At 39.7% G+C, this 18,415-nt stretch overlaps 1 protein-coding gene across 2 annotated transcripts in view; it reads right to left on the reverse strand.

The window, feature by feature from the left end:
• The window catches only part of LOC132405370 (lateral signaling target protein 2 homolog), a 47,003-nt gene extending 29,073 nt beyond the window's left edge, over window positions 1-17,930 (reverse strand). For both annotated transcript variants that reach the window (XM_059990124.1, XM_059990123.1), the window contains exon 1: window positions 17,441-17,930. In XM_059990124.1, coding sequence (XP_059846107.1) covers window positions 17,441-17,482 — 42 coding nt within the window. In that variant the 5' untranslated portion in view covers window positions 17,483-17,930. The remainder of the gene's footprint in view (window positions 1-17,440) is intronic.
• Window positions 17,931-18,415: the final 485 nt, after the last annotated feature.

Raw genomic sequence — 18,415 nt, forward strand, 5'->3', positions numbered from 1 at the left:
ACTCTCACTCTCCATACAAAGCAAATTCAGTCAAGAGCAAGTTCATCCCAGCACTGGTTAAAAAAAAAGGGCGGGGTGGGGGGGGTGTAACTGGAATTTCTAGCCATTTTGAGTTGCCATGTAGACCTGAGACAGTGTGGAATGTTTTCTGGTTTCCCTTTGGATTTTCTCTGCCATGAAAGGGGAGACTTTCGATTTGCATTAGAGAGAATACATTCAGTGGAGTGCCCTCTTGTAAATTTTTCAGGTATTTCATTTTCCAAGGGCGAAGGGACAAACCAACAGCATTTCCATGATCAGCTGTCCTCTTGAATTCAATCTTGTAATCCAAGAATCAGGGCCTATCTCTACATTCATGCGGCTGCTGCCAGTGGAACATTCTTCTGTGGATTGAAAATGGACTCTAGTAGTTGATCAATAATGAAGGTAAACATTTTCCCATTCAAGTACAGCTTGAAGCATTTTACACCAAAAAAAATAGACTCAAGGCCTCTCTGTAAATCCGTGCACAAGGTTTCTTAGCAGCAGTAAGGGAATGTGATACTAATTGTCAAATCCTGAAAAGGACTGCAACTGTGATACATCCTTATGGCCTGGGGGAGTTTACCACTGCTTGAATTTTCTCAGGACACTTGTGTAATGTTTGCGCATCAGTGGTGTGACCCCAGTTAGTGATGTTTGTTTTAAATAATCCACACTTGTTTTATCATGCTTTGAGCCCAAAATCTTCTAATATTTTTAACACTGTCTTCAGATATTGGAGATGTTCCTTGTCATCCAGGTAACAGTGCCTGGACAGCATTGTAGCACCTGGTCCATACCTTTTGGTCAGAGTACAGGTGCAGAAGCTACTCCAAAAATAAGCCTACTATAATGATAAAGCCCTTTGTGAGTTTTTTTTGTGAAAAATACTTTAGACTCTTTTATATTCATCTGTAGGTAGGCCTCAGCCAAGTCCATTTTACTAAGTGCCTTCCTCTAGAAAGATTTGCAAAGGTATTTTTTATCCTGGGCAGAGTTCATTGATCTACTTTCAGTTCTTGGTTGATGGTTACCTTAAATCACCACAGGTCCTGACAGGCTCAAAATTCTTGGCTACTGGGACCACTGATGTTGCCCATAATCTCCAATCAACATTGGAAAGAATTCTTTCAGCTTCCATGCAATGTAGCTCACTGGTATAAGGAACCAGATGGGCTTTGTAAAACTTGGGTGTGGAAATTTCATTTAACACTACTTTACCATCGGTATGTTCAAATTTTCCAATGCCAAACTTGAACACTGATATGGCATCATCCAATACACTTCTACATTTGCTTTCAGTTGATTCTGTTGTTGGCCATTGATATGCAAATTGTAGATGGATCTCCAATCACGTAGTTGGATCAGAGAATCATAACCCCACAATGCTGGTCCTCCTGTTCATACCATTTTGCAGCTTGTTGGATGTTGTATTTCACTGCTAGGATTGACATTCCCACTTCCCCATTTTCTCTCCAGTACAAGTTCTTAGCTGGATATCTACAGGCTTCAGTTCAGAATTTTAAAAAAGTCATTCAAACTCATTTTGTGAATTTACTGTAACATCAAGACAGTGACCAATTCCATTTTAATTGATTTGTAGTTCACTTCTGGCATAAGCCATATTGCTAGTCTCTCAATAGTTATCACATGGTAAATCTCAAGGCTGTTCAGTCCTACGTCACTCATTATTATCAGATTTTTCAATCAACAGCATGCAGATGAGTACTCTTTTCGAAACTGCAACCTGACTAAGTTTTCTCTTCCCTGTACAGTCCATTTATTTTAGTCTGCCCAGCATGCTCTACTTTGTTCTACTTTGTCTATTTTCTGCAAGCTCCACCTTTAAACCAGTATTTCTTCGGAGTATGTGAGCCCCTGCCTCAACAGTAGCATGATTTGTTTGCCCAGGCTGGTTTCTGTTTAGATATTAAAATTTTGTTCATGGTCATTTTCACTCTTGACTGAAACCCAATTGCATCTCTGTCTGTGGTTTCCATGGATACAATGATTTCAACTGCTCTTTTACATACAATCTGTGTTTCAGTTATTTTTGAATGCTTTTTTGAAAGATTCCACAAACTAAATGATCTCAGACATTCCTCTGATTCCACTTATGCAACCTACAGCGTTCTGCAATCAACAATGGTCTCAGTTCTAAATTTTCCTACAATGTTTTCATGATATCAACAAAGTTCATTTCATCTGGTTTGGATGGAGTAGTAAAACTTCTAGGCAACCATTATGCCTAATGCTATCAGCAAAATTGGTACTCATTTTTCATTGGCTATTTCACTTACTTTAAAATACTGCTCAATTCACTCAATATACAAAATTCATTTATCTCTTGTGCAATTGAACACGTCTATCTTTCTGATAAAGCCAGCCATTTCTGTTTTGTTTTAAAAAACACTTCAACTCTTTTGTGAAGAAAAAAAAACATGCTGCACTTTAAAAAAAACTCAAACATCTCGCTTTGCTTCAACAGGTAGGTAGTCACCTCAGGTTTGCTTAAAACTTCATCACCACTGTTTTGTAACTCCAGAACAAAATAAATTGAAAGGACAACACGGAGCTGGGAATAGCACGCACTGTACACTTCTTAGTTCCCCTTTCTAAATATGCTCAAATAAAACAGCTATATATGTGGTACAACTCCAGTGGAGCTTTTTAAAACATCACTTTACAGCAATCTGAGCATATTATTCTGCAGCATTCCACTGGTGCTAGTTATTATGCCAACTAATATTGCAGCAAAGTCATTACTCTTATTTATGGCAATAGAATGAATTGAATGTCAGAGGTTGAAACAGTAAAAGAAAAGATTGAAAGTATTGCCAGCTTACAATAGCTAAACCTCACCATGAACTTAAAACTGAACAAGGAGTGCATGGAAATCCTAATCCACTCTAATAAGTATGCCTGGATCTTTATACCATGAAATCAGGGTCATGTGTACATTCATAAAAACAAGTACTCCACTTGGCCCTTCAACTCTGCCCCACCTTTTCATATATTCATGCCTGACACAATCACAATCTGAGCGTCACATGACTTGTTTCCACCAATAGGTTTCCATCCCCTTTTATTTCCACTTTCAAATTACTCAAAGATTCTGCTTCTTCTGCTCTTAAGGAAGAAAATTCTAAGGACTTACGACCCTTGGGAAAAAATAACACCTAATTTGTTATTTTAAATAATGGCACTAATTCTAGATTCTCCAACTGGATTAAAAACACCCCAACATACAACCTAGTCCCTCCCAGACAGCCTTGTATGTTTTGAGAAGTCCTTGTCCAGACTAGTTTGAACAGAGAAAACCCTCTCTAAAGTGGTTCAAAAACTATTTTCCTTTCACAGTTTTCTGGATTCTGGTTGGTTTTTTTTGCTGTTTGTGCGCAATTGGGTTGGAGTGATCGGTGCAGACTGGGCTGCTTCAGCCGAGACTGGCTCTGCGGCCTTCTGTTGGCTAGTGGCACTCAACTGAAGTGAACTAAACTCAACTGAATACTCCTGGTTTGATGATGATATTTTGTGCGTTGTTCACCTGCTTTTTACTGCTTGAACCACTTGTTCTTTTTTCCATGCACTGGGTGGCCGATGTTTTTCTAGGAATAGGTTCCACGGTGTTTCTTTGTTCCATGGCTGCCTGTGGGAGGACGAACCTCAGTTGTATTCTGTATACATACTTTAATAATAAATGCACTTTGAACTTTAAACATTATACTTCAGATGCCATCTAATCAATGCTTTGTATGTATGAAGCACAATTTCCCTACTTCTGTGCCTAATTGTCTTTGCAATTAGCATTGACATTTTGTTAGTTCTAATTACTCACCGTCCGTTATACAAACATTTTGCAAATCATAACTCTAACACCCAGATACTTTTAAATCTCAGACCTCTATAGTCTTTCACTCTTCGGGTAACAAGCCTTGTTACAAATAAAATACATCATAACATTTCTTCTTATTTTCAATATGCTCCAGCCCTAATCAGCATCCAGTCACAAATAGGATGTCATTAAAACTGCACACTACTGGGCAGAGGCAACTCTGCAGCTTGTGATGCCTAGCAATCAGACACTCAAGTAACAAAAGCTTCCATCCCTCTAAACTTATCAATAACCACACCAACGTTGTCAGCTATGCCTTCAATTCCCAACGTTCTAAGCTCTGGAATCCTTTTTCCAAGTTTCTCCATCTTCTTTCTCCAATAAAGCTCTCCCAATAGCTTTTTCTTTCACTAACTACCCCAATATATAACGGCATACTATCGGCAAGCCGATCGGCAATACTATCACTAGGTGATGTTTACACCTCAGAACTTGAAGACCTCAACACTACTAATATATACATGTGCTGCCCCCACTTGTTGAAGCCAATGACCAGTTCTTTTGTTTTGCTGACATTAAGGGAGAGGTTAGTATTTAGCTTGCTTTCTGTAATACATTAGAAGATCTTGAATATATTTGCAATTTATCAAAGCAGCTTATTTTTTCCCCACCAATTGTTTTAGAATGAAATTCTGGCCTGGCTTCATATAATGAACATTTAAGAGCTCTAATGACATTGAGAAATAGAGAACACCACTATAAAGTTGTATTTTTTAAACCTACTACATACAAAAGCAGTATTAAAGCATGCTTATAATAAATCAGCTTGCTTGTTTCAAGAGCGTCTTGAAAATGTTAAAGAGCAGACATGAGGAAATCTGCAGATGCTGCATATTCAAACAACACACACAAAATGCTGGTGGAACACAGCAGGCCAGGCAGCATCTATAGGGAGAAGCACTGTGGACGTTTCAGGCTGAGACCCTTCATCAGGACCTGATGAAGAACAGGCAAACAACTAAATATGTCAGGGATGGGGTAAGAAAGGGAGGAGGGGCATTAACAGGTTAGAGAAGTCAATTGTTTGCCTGTTCTCCATCTCCCTCTGGTGCTCCCCCCTCCTTTCTCCTGAGGCCTGCTGTCCCATGATCCTTTCCCTTCTCCAGCTCTGTATCACTTTCGCCAATCACCTTTCCAGCTCTTAGCTTCATCCCACCCTCTCCGGTCTTCTCCTATCATTTCGCATTTCCCCTTCCCCCCTCTACTTTCAAATCTCTTACTATCTTTCCTTTCGGTTAGTCCTGACGAAGGGTCTCGGCCCGAAATGTCGACATCGCTTCTCCCTATAGATGCTGCCTAGCTTGCTGTGTTCCACCAGCATTTTGTGTGTGTTTCTTGAAAATGTTGCTCAGTTTCAATCTGAAACTAATTGCACAGAAGGGGGCATACAAATCAGTAAGGTTGCACATTTTGCATGGTTCTGGCTTGCTCACCAACGTAAATGGTTGCCTTTAGGAAATGCAGGTGCAAGTCAATGCCATTATTGTACCAGGTTCTCAAAGCAAAACTGATTAATAATGGTAGAGTAGATCAAACGCAAAATTTGAGAAAAATCTCCCCAAATGCTGAATACAGAATTTAAATAGACAATAACAATTAGTGAGTGTCCAAGCATCTGTAGGGGAAAGATAGAATGACACTGAGTATTTAAAGGGGGGGGGGGCATCTCTTAGGAGCTCACTGACACCTCAGCAAGTTTGTAGTGCACTGTTGAGTTCATTAGTGCTCAATGGCTGCACACACTGACTAAAATTTATTTGGATGTACACACAAAATCATATTACTGGCATTTAAATTATTCCATTTGCTTTGCATGCAACTTTCTGATCCAAGCAAATTCTTGCCTTCAAATAAATTCTCTCCAGTAGTGATCTTTGCAGAGTACACCTTCTCATTGCCAGCTTTTACACCTTTACCCACCTTCCTAACTCAAGACCAGCCCTTTCTCATCTCCATTATACCAACAACCACATCATCCGCACAGAGCTCTGCAGTTTTGAGAGAGTGAAATTATCCTTGATAACACCCAGTCTATTTCTGAGCTACCACTCACTTCCTCCTGGTACATCAGTAAGATCTTCCTTGTCAGATCACCCTCCACACCTTCAATGTGAAATCACAGCGTGGCAAATCTTCAGAATTCTTTAGCTGGAACGGTCAGATCACTGAGGGCTTTAAAGAGGAAAAAAAAGAAAAATATTTTCTGAAAGACTGGGGAATTGAAGTCTATGGGAAACCAAAACAGAAGTTAAGAGCAAAGGCTGAAATTGCAGGGAAGGTTCAAAGGGCTGAGTGGATTTCTGCTTTTATGCTCAGTTTCCAGTTACCCTTCCAGTTACCCTTCTACATGAGAACAAGAACGAAGAAGAGCAAATTTGATCCTTTAAGTATGCTTTGCCATTCCACAAGATCAGGGCTGATCTATTGCAACATAATTTTCTTTCATTACTCCCTCATACCCACCAATTAATTGATTATCCTTTAAGTGAATTCTATCTCTGAGCCCTTGGCAAAAATTTCTAAAATATTTGCTACCTTTTGAAGTAATTTCTCTTCTCAACCCTAAATGGTCTACCATTAAAACCAGGACTCATATCTCGAGGTTCCTTGGCCAGGGAAATATTCACCTCCCCCACCGAGCCTTCCACACCCACCTTCCTACATACAGCCAGCGAACCTTGTAAGAATTTAAGCTTCAATGAGACATTTTATTCCCAACACTAAAGAATGCAGGCCTGTTTTACCCATTCATACAGCACACCTGCCATTCTTGCAACCAGCCTAGTGGATCTTAACCGCGTACGAGGCAAGGAAACAAACTATACAAAATACACAAGCTGCTCCCTCACCCCAGTTTATTTGCAGCAAACCCAGATGATGATAATAAAGATCCACAAACCATTTACCTTCCCCGTCATTTGTTGCACCCAAATTTTGACTTTCAATGATTGTATAAGCACATTTGATCCCGTATGACTCCCAGCATATTTCTTTAAGAATATACTACTTTACCACACTTTGCACCATTGCAATTTTGCCACCATATAAAATTGCATCTGCCTTCTTCATCCTAGTTAAAGTGTCTACCTGCCCTTGAAGCTTCTTTTCATTCTACTGCCCTCTCCTGATTCCATCTACTGTTGCATTAACAAATTTGGATATTTGACACGCATTGTCTTCAGCCAAATCGTTTATGAATTTAGAGATAAGTCACAACCCATAGATGTATCAATTTCTGTGGTACTCAGCCAGTCATATCCTGTCAATCTGAGGGGATTATTTTATTCCCAACATTTCTTTTTGTCTAATAACCAATTCTAATAACCAATCTGTGCCAATTTATCCCAACTCTGTGTGATCTAACCAATCTCTCTTAGGATTGTGGTGAACTACACATACCTGTCTGGACACGCCCCCTGCTGACTGCTCCTGTGGCTCCTCCCACAGACCCCTGTATAAAGGCGATCGAGGCCTGAGCCCGGCCTCAGTCTCCAGGACATAGTATGATGGACACTTACTCCTGGTTCCTTCTTCCAGTCAATAAAAGCCGATATCTCGCCTTACGTCTCAGAGTGAGTTATTGATGGTGCATCAAGGATTTTATCAGAAGTCTTCTGAAAACTCAAACGTCAAAACTACTGGTTCATCTTTAGCATTTCTACCTACTACAAGCTTGTACTCCAGAAGATTATGTAGACCAGAGGGGGTGGGATTATTATTATGTAGATACAACTTTCCTTTCATAAATCCATGATGGCCCTGTAGTAGGTCCATACTATAAACCTCTTAGAGTGCCCTGTTATTCTATCTTTCATTACAGCACTTTTGAGCACTTTCCTTTACTGACTTTAAGCCAGGAGGCCTGCAGAGGCCTCATTTACTCATTGATTTAAAAAATAAATTTAAGTTGTTCTTGTCTTGCATCTTAATTCCCCCCCCCCCCAAATAAAGCAGGCAGGTATTTAACTCATTAGTTTCTGCTGTTGCTGAGAAAGGAAGTGATGCTCAATGTTCTAAAATACATGTCAGCTCTTACTTCCCTTTCAAGGCAAGTGCAGACCACTGAGGCAATTGCTTCCATTTTATCAAGTGCAGAAAAATGAATAAGATTCATCACACCTGCTACTGAAGCAAAATAATCACTGCTTGTGTCAGGTGAGATGGAAATTGTAGAGTCCTAGATGAAATTCATTTGGGTGAAAACACAACTCTAAGGGGAACATTGATTCTTTTTATAAATGGGCTTGTGGTGAACTACATATACCTGTCTGGACACACCCCCTGCTGACTGCTCCTGTGGCTCCTCCCACAGACCCCTGTATAAAGGCGATCAAGGTCTGAGCCCTGCCTCTCAGTCTCCAGGATGTAGTATGGTGGTCACTCACTGCTTGTTCCTTCTTCCAGTCAATAAAAGCCGATATCTTGCCTTTACATCTTAGAGTGAGTTATTGATGGTGCATCAGGACTTTATGCCTAAAATGATTCCTAAGGTTGTCATGGCTGGGGGTGGTAGTGGAGATAAGCTCCCACTCTATATAAACTGCTCCAAATGGCATGCAACTCTGACAATCAAGTCCAACTCTTGGCCTTCATGTGTGGCTTAGCTACTAGGCCCGGTGGAACTATGTCTTCTGACAAGTGAAGGGTAAAGGCGGACCACTGGCACCTCAAAACTGGCTGCTTCAGGCAGGGGGGGCTCGTCAGCCTTTGACGGCAGCCTGGCCAGGAGAAGCAAAACTGATTTTAAACCTCTGCTACCTTGTGTCCATACTCACCCATGGGAAAGGCTTCAGGAGTAAACCCCGAGGAAGAAATCTGGTGCTGGGGTCTCTAAGGCAGTTTGCAACATCTGTGACGACACTGGTACCAAGCTGTATCGGCACTTGAACTTCCCTTGGGCTATATCAGTGACGTGGAGAGGGGGATCCCACTGCATGGGCAACAGCCAGTTCTTCAAATCTTCCAGTCCGGGCTTACCCCCTGGGAAGGACACAGTCCACCAGAAGTGCAAACCCACATTCCCCTGGGATCATCAATGGCCTACTATGCGCAAAAAGTATTTTGCAGGAGGTCAAAAATCAAAATTAATTTGGACTCAGAATTTTATTCTAATGAACACAGTTATTAAATCAGTCCGGTGTATACAATTGCCACATCTCAGGAGGAGCAGTTCCAAGGTTAATTATGTCAGACTTAGTAAAACTGTGAAGCACCTATACATGTGTCCGTGTCTATAGAAAGTCTTGAAGCGCACACATCTAGTTCAATTTTCTTTTGCAAGTGAAAGAGGTAATAGCTGGTTTGTGATGGAAGCGGTCACAATCACAAAGAAACGTCACAAACTATTTACACAAATCATTAAAACACTTATTTTTGTAAAACATTAAACAAATTCAAAGGAAGTCATAGGAGTCCGAAATATGGATCTAACTTTGTGATTACTTTAAGCTAGACACACACGTATCACGTGGTGGTGCTGGTGCCATGACCTATGTAATTCTCTTTATAAAACATAAAACCCGTAATTATTTAAATGAACAAGAATTGTTAATGAACATTTACAATATTATTCAAACACTGCTGAAGCATTAAATACACAACACTCCCCCCGCTTAACTATAAACTCCAATTTAATACTCAACTTTATATGTATACTACACAACACAGTAAATTTTAAATTGTTCCATTTAGGCTTAAAGATTAAATCACCGTGGAGGCTTTCTTCCTCTTGTGGGATAATGTCTTTCCTGACAAGAGAAATCACGCTGTTTTGCAGGTGAGACTTGTCATTGTGAAAACAATCTCAGGTTTGTGCATCTTGATCTTGGGAAGGTGCATTTAGTTCACTGGAGTATAGCCTTATTAATCCGTCTATTGCTCCCTTTACGATCTGATCGCTCCTGGTTTCCTTATCCACATCATCTGATGAATTCTGTTTTCAATATCTTCATTGACTTCTTTATTTTAGTCATCTATTCATCCAGTTGGGCAATGGTCTTTGCATCTACTTTTACAAGCAGCTTTTGCCTCCCTCTTGAAGATCATGCAATAACCTTAATGCACACAAAGCAGATTCTGGTTCTTTATATTCACAAAAGCTGAATGCTTGCAACTTTTTTGAAGCTCCTTGAACTCGCTCAGCTTAAAACCAAGCCACATTTTGCAAGTAACTGCCTGATTAACATATCAGAGGCTTTGTCAGATATGTAACCAACAAAAGTTTTTGTAGTCGGACCACTGTTTTCTTCATCTCATGGTTCCTCTGAGCAGCATATTTCTTCCTTGGTCTAAAGTGCTTTCCAACCAGAAGCAAAGAGGTTGGCACCAACACCTGTTTGCCACCTGCTGAGGAACAGTTTATGGCATATAGCATGGAGACAGTTTTGGCATCATCTGGTATCTTTCTAAATTCACTTTTAGGTGGTTTCATTGCAAGGGATGTGGCATGCAAATTGAGAATAGATCTCTGATCCAGTTGTGGTTGTATCAGCCAATCATGCACCCATGATGCTGGTCCTCCTGTTCTTACCACGTACAAGCTCAATGTCTCTTGTTGGTTGTTGCGTTTCACTGTTATGAATGCCATTCCCACAGGAGTTATCTTTTCTCCAGTACAAGTTCTTAGTAGGATGTCTGCAGGCTTCAGTTTATTGTTTTTGAAATGCTACGAAAAATCATTTTATGGAATTACAGCAACAGCTAAACCAGTGTACAATTCCATTTTAATTAGACAGTCATATTGCTCATCTCCTGTTAGTTTTCAAGTTGTAGCTCTCAAGGCTAGCCAGTCCTGTGTCACACTCATCAGTATTAGATTTTTCATCAACAGCTTGCAGATTAGTGCTGTTACTGAAACTACGACTTGACTTTTAGCTTTTAATTTTTGTCTGCCCAACATCCTGTTTGTATGTATCCTACTTGGTTGCATTTTCTGTAAGTTTCACCCTTAAATCTGCATTGATCTGTTATAAGAGAGACGCTGGCACAATGGTAACACAATTTATTCGGCCAGACTGGTTTCTGTTTAGACGCTGCATATTTGTTCATGGTCACTTTCATTCCTCACTGCAACTCAAATGTGTGTCTGTGGTTTCCATTGAAACAGTAATTTCAACTGTTCTTTTAAATGCAAGTTGTGCTTCAATTAGGAGCCATTTTTGAATGCTTTCTTTTAAGATTCCACAAACTAAACAATCTCTTGCTGCATCATTAATTCCATTACCAAACTGACAATGTTCAGGCAATCTCTTAAATTCAGCCACATATGCTGAAATGGACTCCCTTTCTTTTTGATTCCACTTATGCATTCTGCAATCAACAACGTTTGATTCTAAATGTTCCTGCATCACTTTCACAATATCATCAAAACTAATTTCAGATGGTTTGATTTGAGCAGTCAAACTTCAAAGCAAGCTATGCCTTTGAACTCTATGCACATAGGAAAAATTGTATTCATTTCTCATTGGCTATATCATTTGCTTCAAAATACTATTCAATTTGCTCAGTATATAAAATCCAGTAATCTGTTGTGTAATGAAATATGTCTATCTTTCTGATGTAATCAGCTATTTCTGCTCGTTTTTCTGATGATCATCACCCAGTACTCACTTGTTATGAACACTGAATTCTTCTGTTTATTGCCTTTTTATAACTTGACTCTCTCAGCACTTGCTGGGCTTCATTTATTATGTTTAAACTCTGTTCCTCGTTGCACTTTTGGTTTAAAAATGCACTTTTTAAATATGCACCTTCTTTGCATCTTAAAAAAAAGAACCTCACCACCAATGTTACGTTTTGTAACTTCAAAACATGAAACAAATTCAAGGCAAGACATAGAAGTCTGAATTGTGAGTCTAACTTTGTTTACTTTTAGGTGCACAAGTATCATGTGGTAGACATATGCAATTCACTTATTTTTACATACAGGCCCTAATGAACTATTTAAATGGACAAGAATACTAATAATTGACATGTCTACAATATTACTCAAACAGTACTGAGACATTATATACACACTCAAATTCCAAGCAGCATGTTGAAGAGCTCATTGCAACTTCAATAAAAAAAAATTGGCAAGCACTCTTCAAGATATGAAAACTGGGGCTTCCAAAAATACACCACGTGCTTAAAAATTAAAAAAAACATCAAATCACCAGGTCACGCATTACAGAGTGCCGAATGCGTTCAAATTCTTTTCATTGTTATTTGGATGCCAATCTTTGCATCTACAATGCAGACCCACCCGGTTAGAAACATAGGTATTTCCTCTCCAGGCTACAAAACAGTCTAGTAAAAGGATTATTAAATCTCAGAAGTTAAATCTATCTGTAGAAATGATTTTTAAGTACCTACTTTAGACACTCATGGCCCAGGGGATGGAATACATTAGGCTAGGTGAGCCAAAATTCTTCAAATTTTGTGACACATTGTAAAGTATAGAAAAACAGAAAACAATTGATATCTCCACAACAACATGCTGCAGGAACTCAGCAGGTCAGGCAGCATCTATGGAAATGAACGAAGAGTTGATATTTTGGGCTGAGACCTTCTTCAGGATTGGAAAGAAAGTGGGAAAAAGCCAGAATAAGAAAGTGGGGGGGGGGGGGGGGAGGGGAGGAGGGTAGTTAGAAGGTGATAGGCAAAGCTTGTTGTGTGGGAAAAGTAAAAGGCTGGAGAGGGAGGAATTTTATAGGAGAGGAGTGTGGACCTTAGGAGAATGGGAAGGAGGGAGAACCCTGGGGGAGGTGATAGGCAGTCTGCTCCATTCTCCAAAAGTGCAACTTCCTGGTGGCCAAACATTTTAATTCTGATTCCAATTTCAACACGTTAGTCCATGGCTTCCTCTTGTACAAAAATGAGGCCACGCTCAGGGTGGAGGAGCAACACCTTATATTCTTTCTGGGTAGCCTCCAACCTGATGGTATGAATATTGATTTCTCTTTCCTGTAAAAAAAAGATTCCCTCCCCTCTTCTTCTATTCCCCAATCTGGCTTTCCCCCCCTCCTTCCCCTTCACTCATGGTTCACTATCTTCTATCAGATTCATTCCACTCCAGCCCTTTACCTTTTCCACCCTCCTGGCTTCACCTATCACCTTCCAGCTAGGCTCCTTCTCCTCCATCCAACTTCTTAATTCTGGCATCTTCCCACTTCCTTTCCAGTCCTGAAGGGTTTCAGCCTAAAAAGTCAACAATTTATTTATTTCCATAGATGTTGCCCGACTTGCTAAGTTCCTCTAGCATTTTGTGTGTATTGCTCCAGATTTCCATCATCTGCAGAATTTCTTGTGTTTGTGATATCTCCACTACACTCTATTATAGAACAAACACCTGAATAGTGAATCAGCTTCCCTTTTCTCCATAACCCCATTTTGCCCCAACCATTCTCTTGTCAATTCAAACCTGGAACCCCAAAATAATGTTTAAAAATGTGCTTTTTCTATTTCCCATTACTTTCAAGGATTCTGATAATGATGTTGTTCCCAACAAGATTTGAATTTGGTGGTAGCAAAACCAAACAGGATTTAAATTTACTACTTACTTTGTGCTGCATCCAGAAGTTAGATTGGAAGTGGAACTGTAAGTAGCATTGAGCAAGTACAACTGGGGTCAAACCCCTACACAATCAATGTATGCAACGGATATGAGGGTGATATGAAAACCAATTCATACAAATGAAGCTGAAATTTTCTGATGTGGCTCTTAAGACATCCACTTCCTAAGGGGAAATGCAGCTTGAAATCATGAAACAGATTCATATTTATACAAGTGAGAACAAGTATACAAGAGCAGAAGGCAAAATTTGTCCTGTTTAGACAATTAATATATTGCTTATTCATTCCCCTGTTCAATTCTTCTGACTAGTCAAGCAGTGAGCATCACATAACATGAGGGAAAGTTAAACTGAATAATTTAATTTTTCTTCCAGGCATTTATTCTTCTTCACTGAAAGTTTCCTAACAGAATATCACTTCTTTATTTGCAACCAGAGCAGCAGATTGAAAAAGCTACCCCAGGGTGTTGGATTGGTTATACCTTCACATTATTTTTATAAAAAGAAAAAAAAACCTGAGATTCGTTTGCATAAAAGTGATTCAGAATTTGCCACAGGAGGTGGCTGGTAATCCTTTGTCCACCTACTCAGATTGCACTCTGCTGACTTCATCATGATTAAACAAAATAACCTATTTGACTTCATTCTTCTTTTGCCTGAACAAGCTGCCAGGAGATTATAAACTTGGCTTTCTCTGTCCCAATTCCTACCATTTCTTTCCATGCTCTCAAACCCAAAGCACAAACAAATTCTAGTTGTCTGAACACACTGAATATCTTCTGCTCTTCCATCCATCCATTGCCAGGTCTGTCATATGAACCATCAATAGCAATTCAACCAGTTCACATCCACTTTTGGTGTCTGCCTGACTGAGCCAACTAGCACCTTGAACAAACATGCATTTTTTTCCTTCAGTACAAAATGTTGAGGAAGTCACAATGGGTCTGAACTCCACCCATCTTTTTGCAGTTATTTTTAATACCCATTGTTCCAGTTCCTACTTAAACTCTCCCCAGTCTCTCGCATGTTAATGATCCTCTTACATAGACCCACTGCAACCTAAACAAATGTTCACTCCTCCCTCATTGTACCTGATCACTATTGCTATTTCAGTTTTTCCTCATCCACAGGCTGATTCCACATTAATGAAGCCCTGCATAAACTTTAATCAATCATTTCAAAAGACTTGGCAAAAATATTCTAAAACTTTTAGTACTGGGAACTGGAGGACATAGTCAGAGCTGACAGTTAACAATGCTGACTTCGGAACCATTGGATGCTAAAATTAGCTCCGACTTTATTGTTGGGGATCAAATGCTGGGTTTTTGAGCCAATGGTACAGCATGCTGGCAAATAGCCCACGGAGGATATTTGTGTTTTTTTTATTATTTTATTCAGCCTAAATAGTTGCCAAACTAATGACAGAATTAACAAAGCCATTCTTTCTTTTCCACATAAGTAGGTGGCAGCGATCTTACAGTTTGAGTTTGACCTAGAGTGGTAAAGCTTCCACTTTAGAGCACAGCTTAGGGAATAAAGGGCTATCATCTCTACATAATAGTTTTGACATTCATATCTTTCACCTACCAGTGCCAAAATTTATTGGATTAGGGAAGGAAACAAACTCAAATGGTCAAAGTGGCTGGTATGGGAAATAAGTGGCTGGTATGGGAATTAAGGAGCCAGCATTTTTTTAAAATGGCATATTGAATAGGTAGAAGCCCATGGACTACTGATGACTTCCTTCAAGGAGAAGGTGTTGACCAACTCTGAGCTGATGTCCTAGCTTAAAAAATAGAAATCTTAATATTGATAATCTTGCTAAATTATGAAGTCATTGGACAATTTGTTCCAAGATGGTTACCACAATTATATTGGAAAAGTGAAACAATATTCCTTATGGATGACTATCACTCAACTTAAAGCAGTCTGCAATGTACAAATCTACCTTGTTTATATAGCTTATAAAACAAAGAACGGAGGGGAAGACAAGCATGGTTGCTCCATTTTGACTAATTTTCCACAATTATTAAAATTAAAAAGCATCTGTGGGTCTTTAAAAATGTATTCAGGTAATCAATGCAGGGATAGTTGGTTTTCAGCATGCACAAGCAACAATAAATCCTATGATATGATAAAGGAGGAAAATTTGCCACCTCACATAATCATTCTCAGTGACACTGTCTTAATATTTGTAGGCATTATGAATAATTAAACAAAAACTAAATTTCCATCCACACAAAATGATCAACTTTCCTCCAGTGAAGATTTACCGCTGATGCAAGTAGTGTTGGATTTCCAGAGAGCAAGTTTCATATATTTGAATTTAACTTTATCTTTGTTGTAAAAGAATAGCAGGACAATCAAACGATTTTGGTGATTAAGGAAAAAGCTAATTTTCATTCTAGAATTTGAACAAGGGGACATTTCAGCACATTACATTATCTAGTTAACAGGGAAAGTTGAGCTAGTTGAGATTGCATTGTTGATTACTGCCTATTCAATGACTCATTGGTAACATTGTACAGGTAGCATTTTACTTTCATAACAACTGGTTGTGCAAGTTGTAACAAAAGATTAAATCATAAATACAATTCCACTTATGCTTAATCATGCATAAAATGACTTAATTACACTGACATTTCACTTGTCTTCATTTAAAAAAAACATTTAGACCACAAGGTAGAGGAGGAGAATTAGGCCATTTAGGCGAAAGAGTCTGAGCTGCCATTTCAGCATGCCTGATCTAATTTTCCTCTCAGCCTCATTCTCCTGCCTTCTCCTTTGAAGAACATGAAGCAAAATGATCCAGGTTATAGCTTTTCAAGTTAGTCAGCTTCCACATGTGGCAATGGTGCTGTATTTTTAGAGTAAGTTGATACTACAGAATATATTAACTGTGAATTTGGAAGTTTCACACTATATTTTATTATGATTAAAAGTTTTGAAATATATAAAGATAATGAGTGGATGTGGAGTGAGTCAACACCGCCCTCCAGGTCAAGTACACTGGATCATAATTGAAATATTATTTAGGCAAGAATGTTGGACTTGTTGCTTGTGGAATTCTGCTCACACAAGCGTTTGCATCCTCAAGAGCTGATGATGAGGAAAAAAGTCAGGAAGGCTAGTTGCTTTGGTCAAGTTAAAATACATAATTATCTATAACTGAAGAATAACCATGCACGTCAGATCTTTACATTTCGCCATACTTATTTACCAAGTTCTCCAGCAGCCAATTAACAAAAATTTCCTCAGTGTACAAGTGCAGACACAGAAAACAAGAATCTGGGTGATTCAGATATTGGTTGTTTCCGATATTAATCATCGGGTTGATTAAAAAAAATCACGAATGAATTTGAATGCAAGTTAACTCAGCTTGAGTGTAAATAGTAATTTCCATTGTATTAGGTAATCAATGGAAGTGATTGCAATCAAATTAACATTTTCATTTGTTAATTTGAGGTAGAAGCCTCGGAATACAGAAAGTTTGATTCGGTATGAATCCAGTTATCACAAGTTTCTTCCTCCTTGTGGTCAAAAGGTGATAATACCTCTATAACTTTGCAAATTTCGCCTCAGAATCCGCGTCATATTGAATTGCCTCAAACCTTCCCAAAATTAAATTTATTTGTCAGGTTAATGGGCTAACTATTTCCAGTGATGCAATTTGCAAGTTCTGTCTTGCTAATGATCAACAAGTTACGACGAATATAACGAACATCATTCAAGCCCTTTTCAACGATACAGAGCGGGAAGTTGGGAATATTCTACGGAGCAAACAAAACTAACCAGCGATTGTTAAAAATATAGTCAGATCAGAGAACAACTTATTTAGACGTCCAATCTCCTTAAACTGGAATTACGAGCTGGAAACATAGTCTTTTAAAGTTCGTCATGAACGGGAGGTAATGTAACAGGTAAGGTAAGGAAAATTTGAGCAACATGGACAGACTGTAAAATATTCTCTTACTTTGGGCTTGTAGAGCCATCGCTTCACTGCCGCGGGTAGCATACTGAGTTCTGCGGATACGGTAGTGTTCTTTTATAAAGAACGATTTGCAGTGGCCGAATCCACAATCTTGACTGTAATGGCTTGCGGTCTGCTTCAACTTTCCTCAATCACAGCGACATCTCGCTATCATAACTGATGGTACATAGCTGCCCTTATGTCAGGTCGGGTACTGTCTCTCCACCAACGTTCACTTTCTTAACATGGTCTTGCCAATTCCCCACCTTCAAGAAGACACTAACAGCTTTTCTCCTGTACACGGCGATGTGGACAACACCCCGCTTCTCTGACAGATGGTCGCTCTGCTACAGAGGAAATCTCAGCTTCTCTCCAAATTAACGCGCCTGCTGACTTCTCGGGGGAAGCCTGACGGACTCCTCGGGCCTCCCATGACCCAATTAGCCAGCAGCCGCAGCTCCTTCCGCCTTCGCTCACCTACCTGACGCATCTACCTGTCTCAGTCATTATTCACGTATTGATGCGCCTGAAATGACCCCGCCCTCCCGCGCACGGCCCCGCCCTCCGACCAATGCCCGAAGATCTGCCTTCCCCCCCGACTTGGGCGAGGATACGTCCGCTGCGTTTCGCTTGGTGGTGTGATTGTTTCTCTTGATTCAGCAGCACTTATTTTAACGCCCAGGTGGTATAGCGATGTTCGGCAGAATGACTGAGCAGTCTATCCCATTCTTCCACGGGACTGCTCTGTGCGTCTGCTACAGGGGCCCAGGGTTATTGGCAACATCTTTATACTTCTCAAGTCATGGACCGGTGATTCCCAGGGAGAAAGTTGCATTTTTTATTTCAAAGATGCTTTGGTTTCATTCTCTCCATCTGCCTGATATTCTCTCCCAGCGACGGATCTTGGAATGAAATGTTTGTTTTAGGGTTTGTGAAAGGTGCTCCTAGCCTATTGGAACTTCAGTACTGGGGAGGATT

This window comes from Hypanus sabinus, chromosome 15, assembly GCF_030144855.1.
Source record: "Hypanus sabinus isolate sHypSab1 chromosome 15, sHypSab1.hap1, whole genome shotgun sequence".
Lineage (NCBI taxonomy): Eukaryota > Metazoa > Chordata > Chondrichthyes > Myliobatiformes > Dasyatidae > Hypanus > Hypanus sabinus.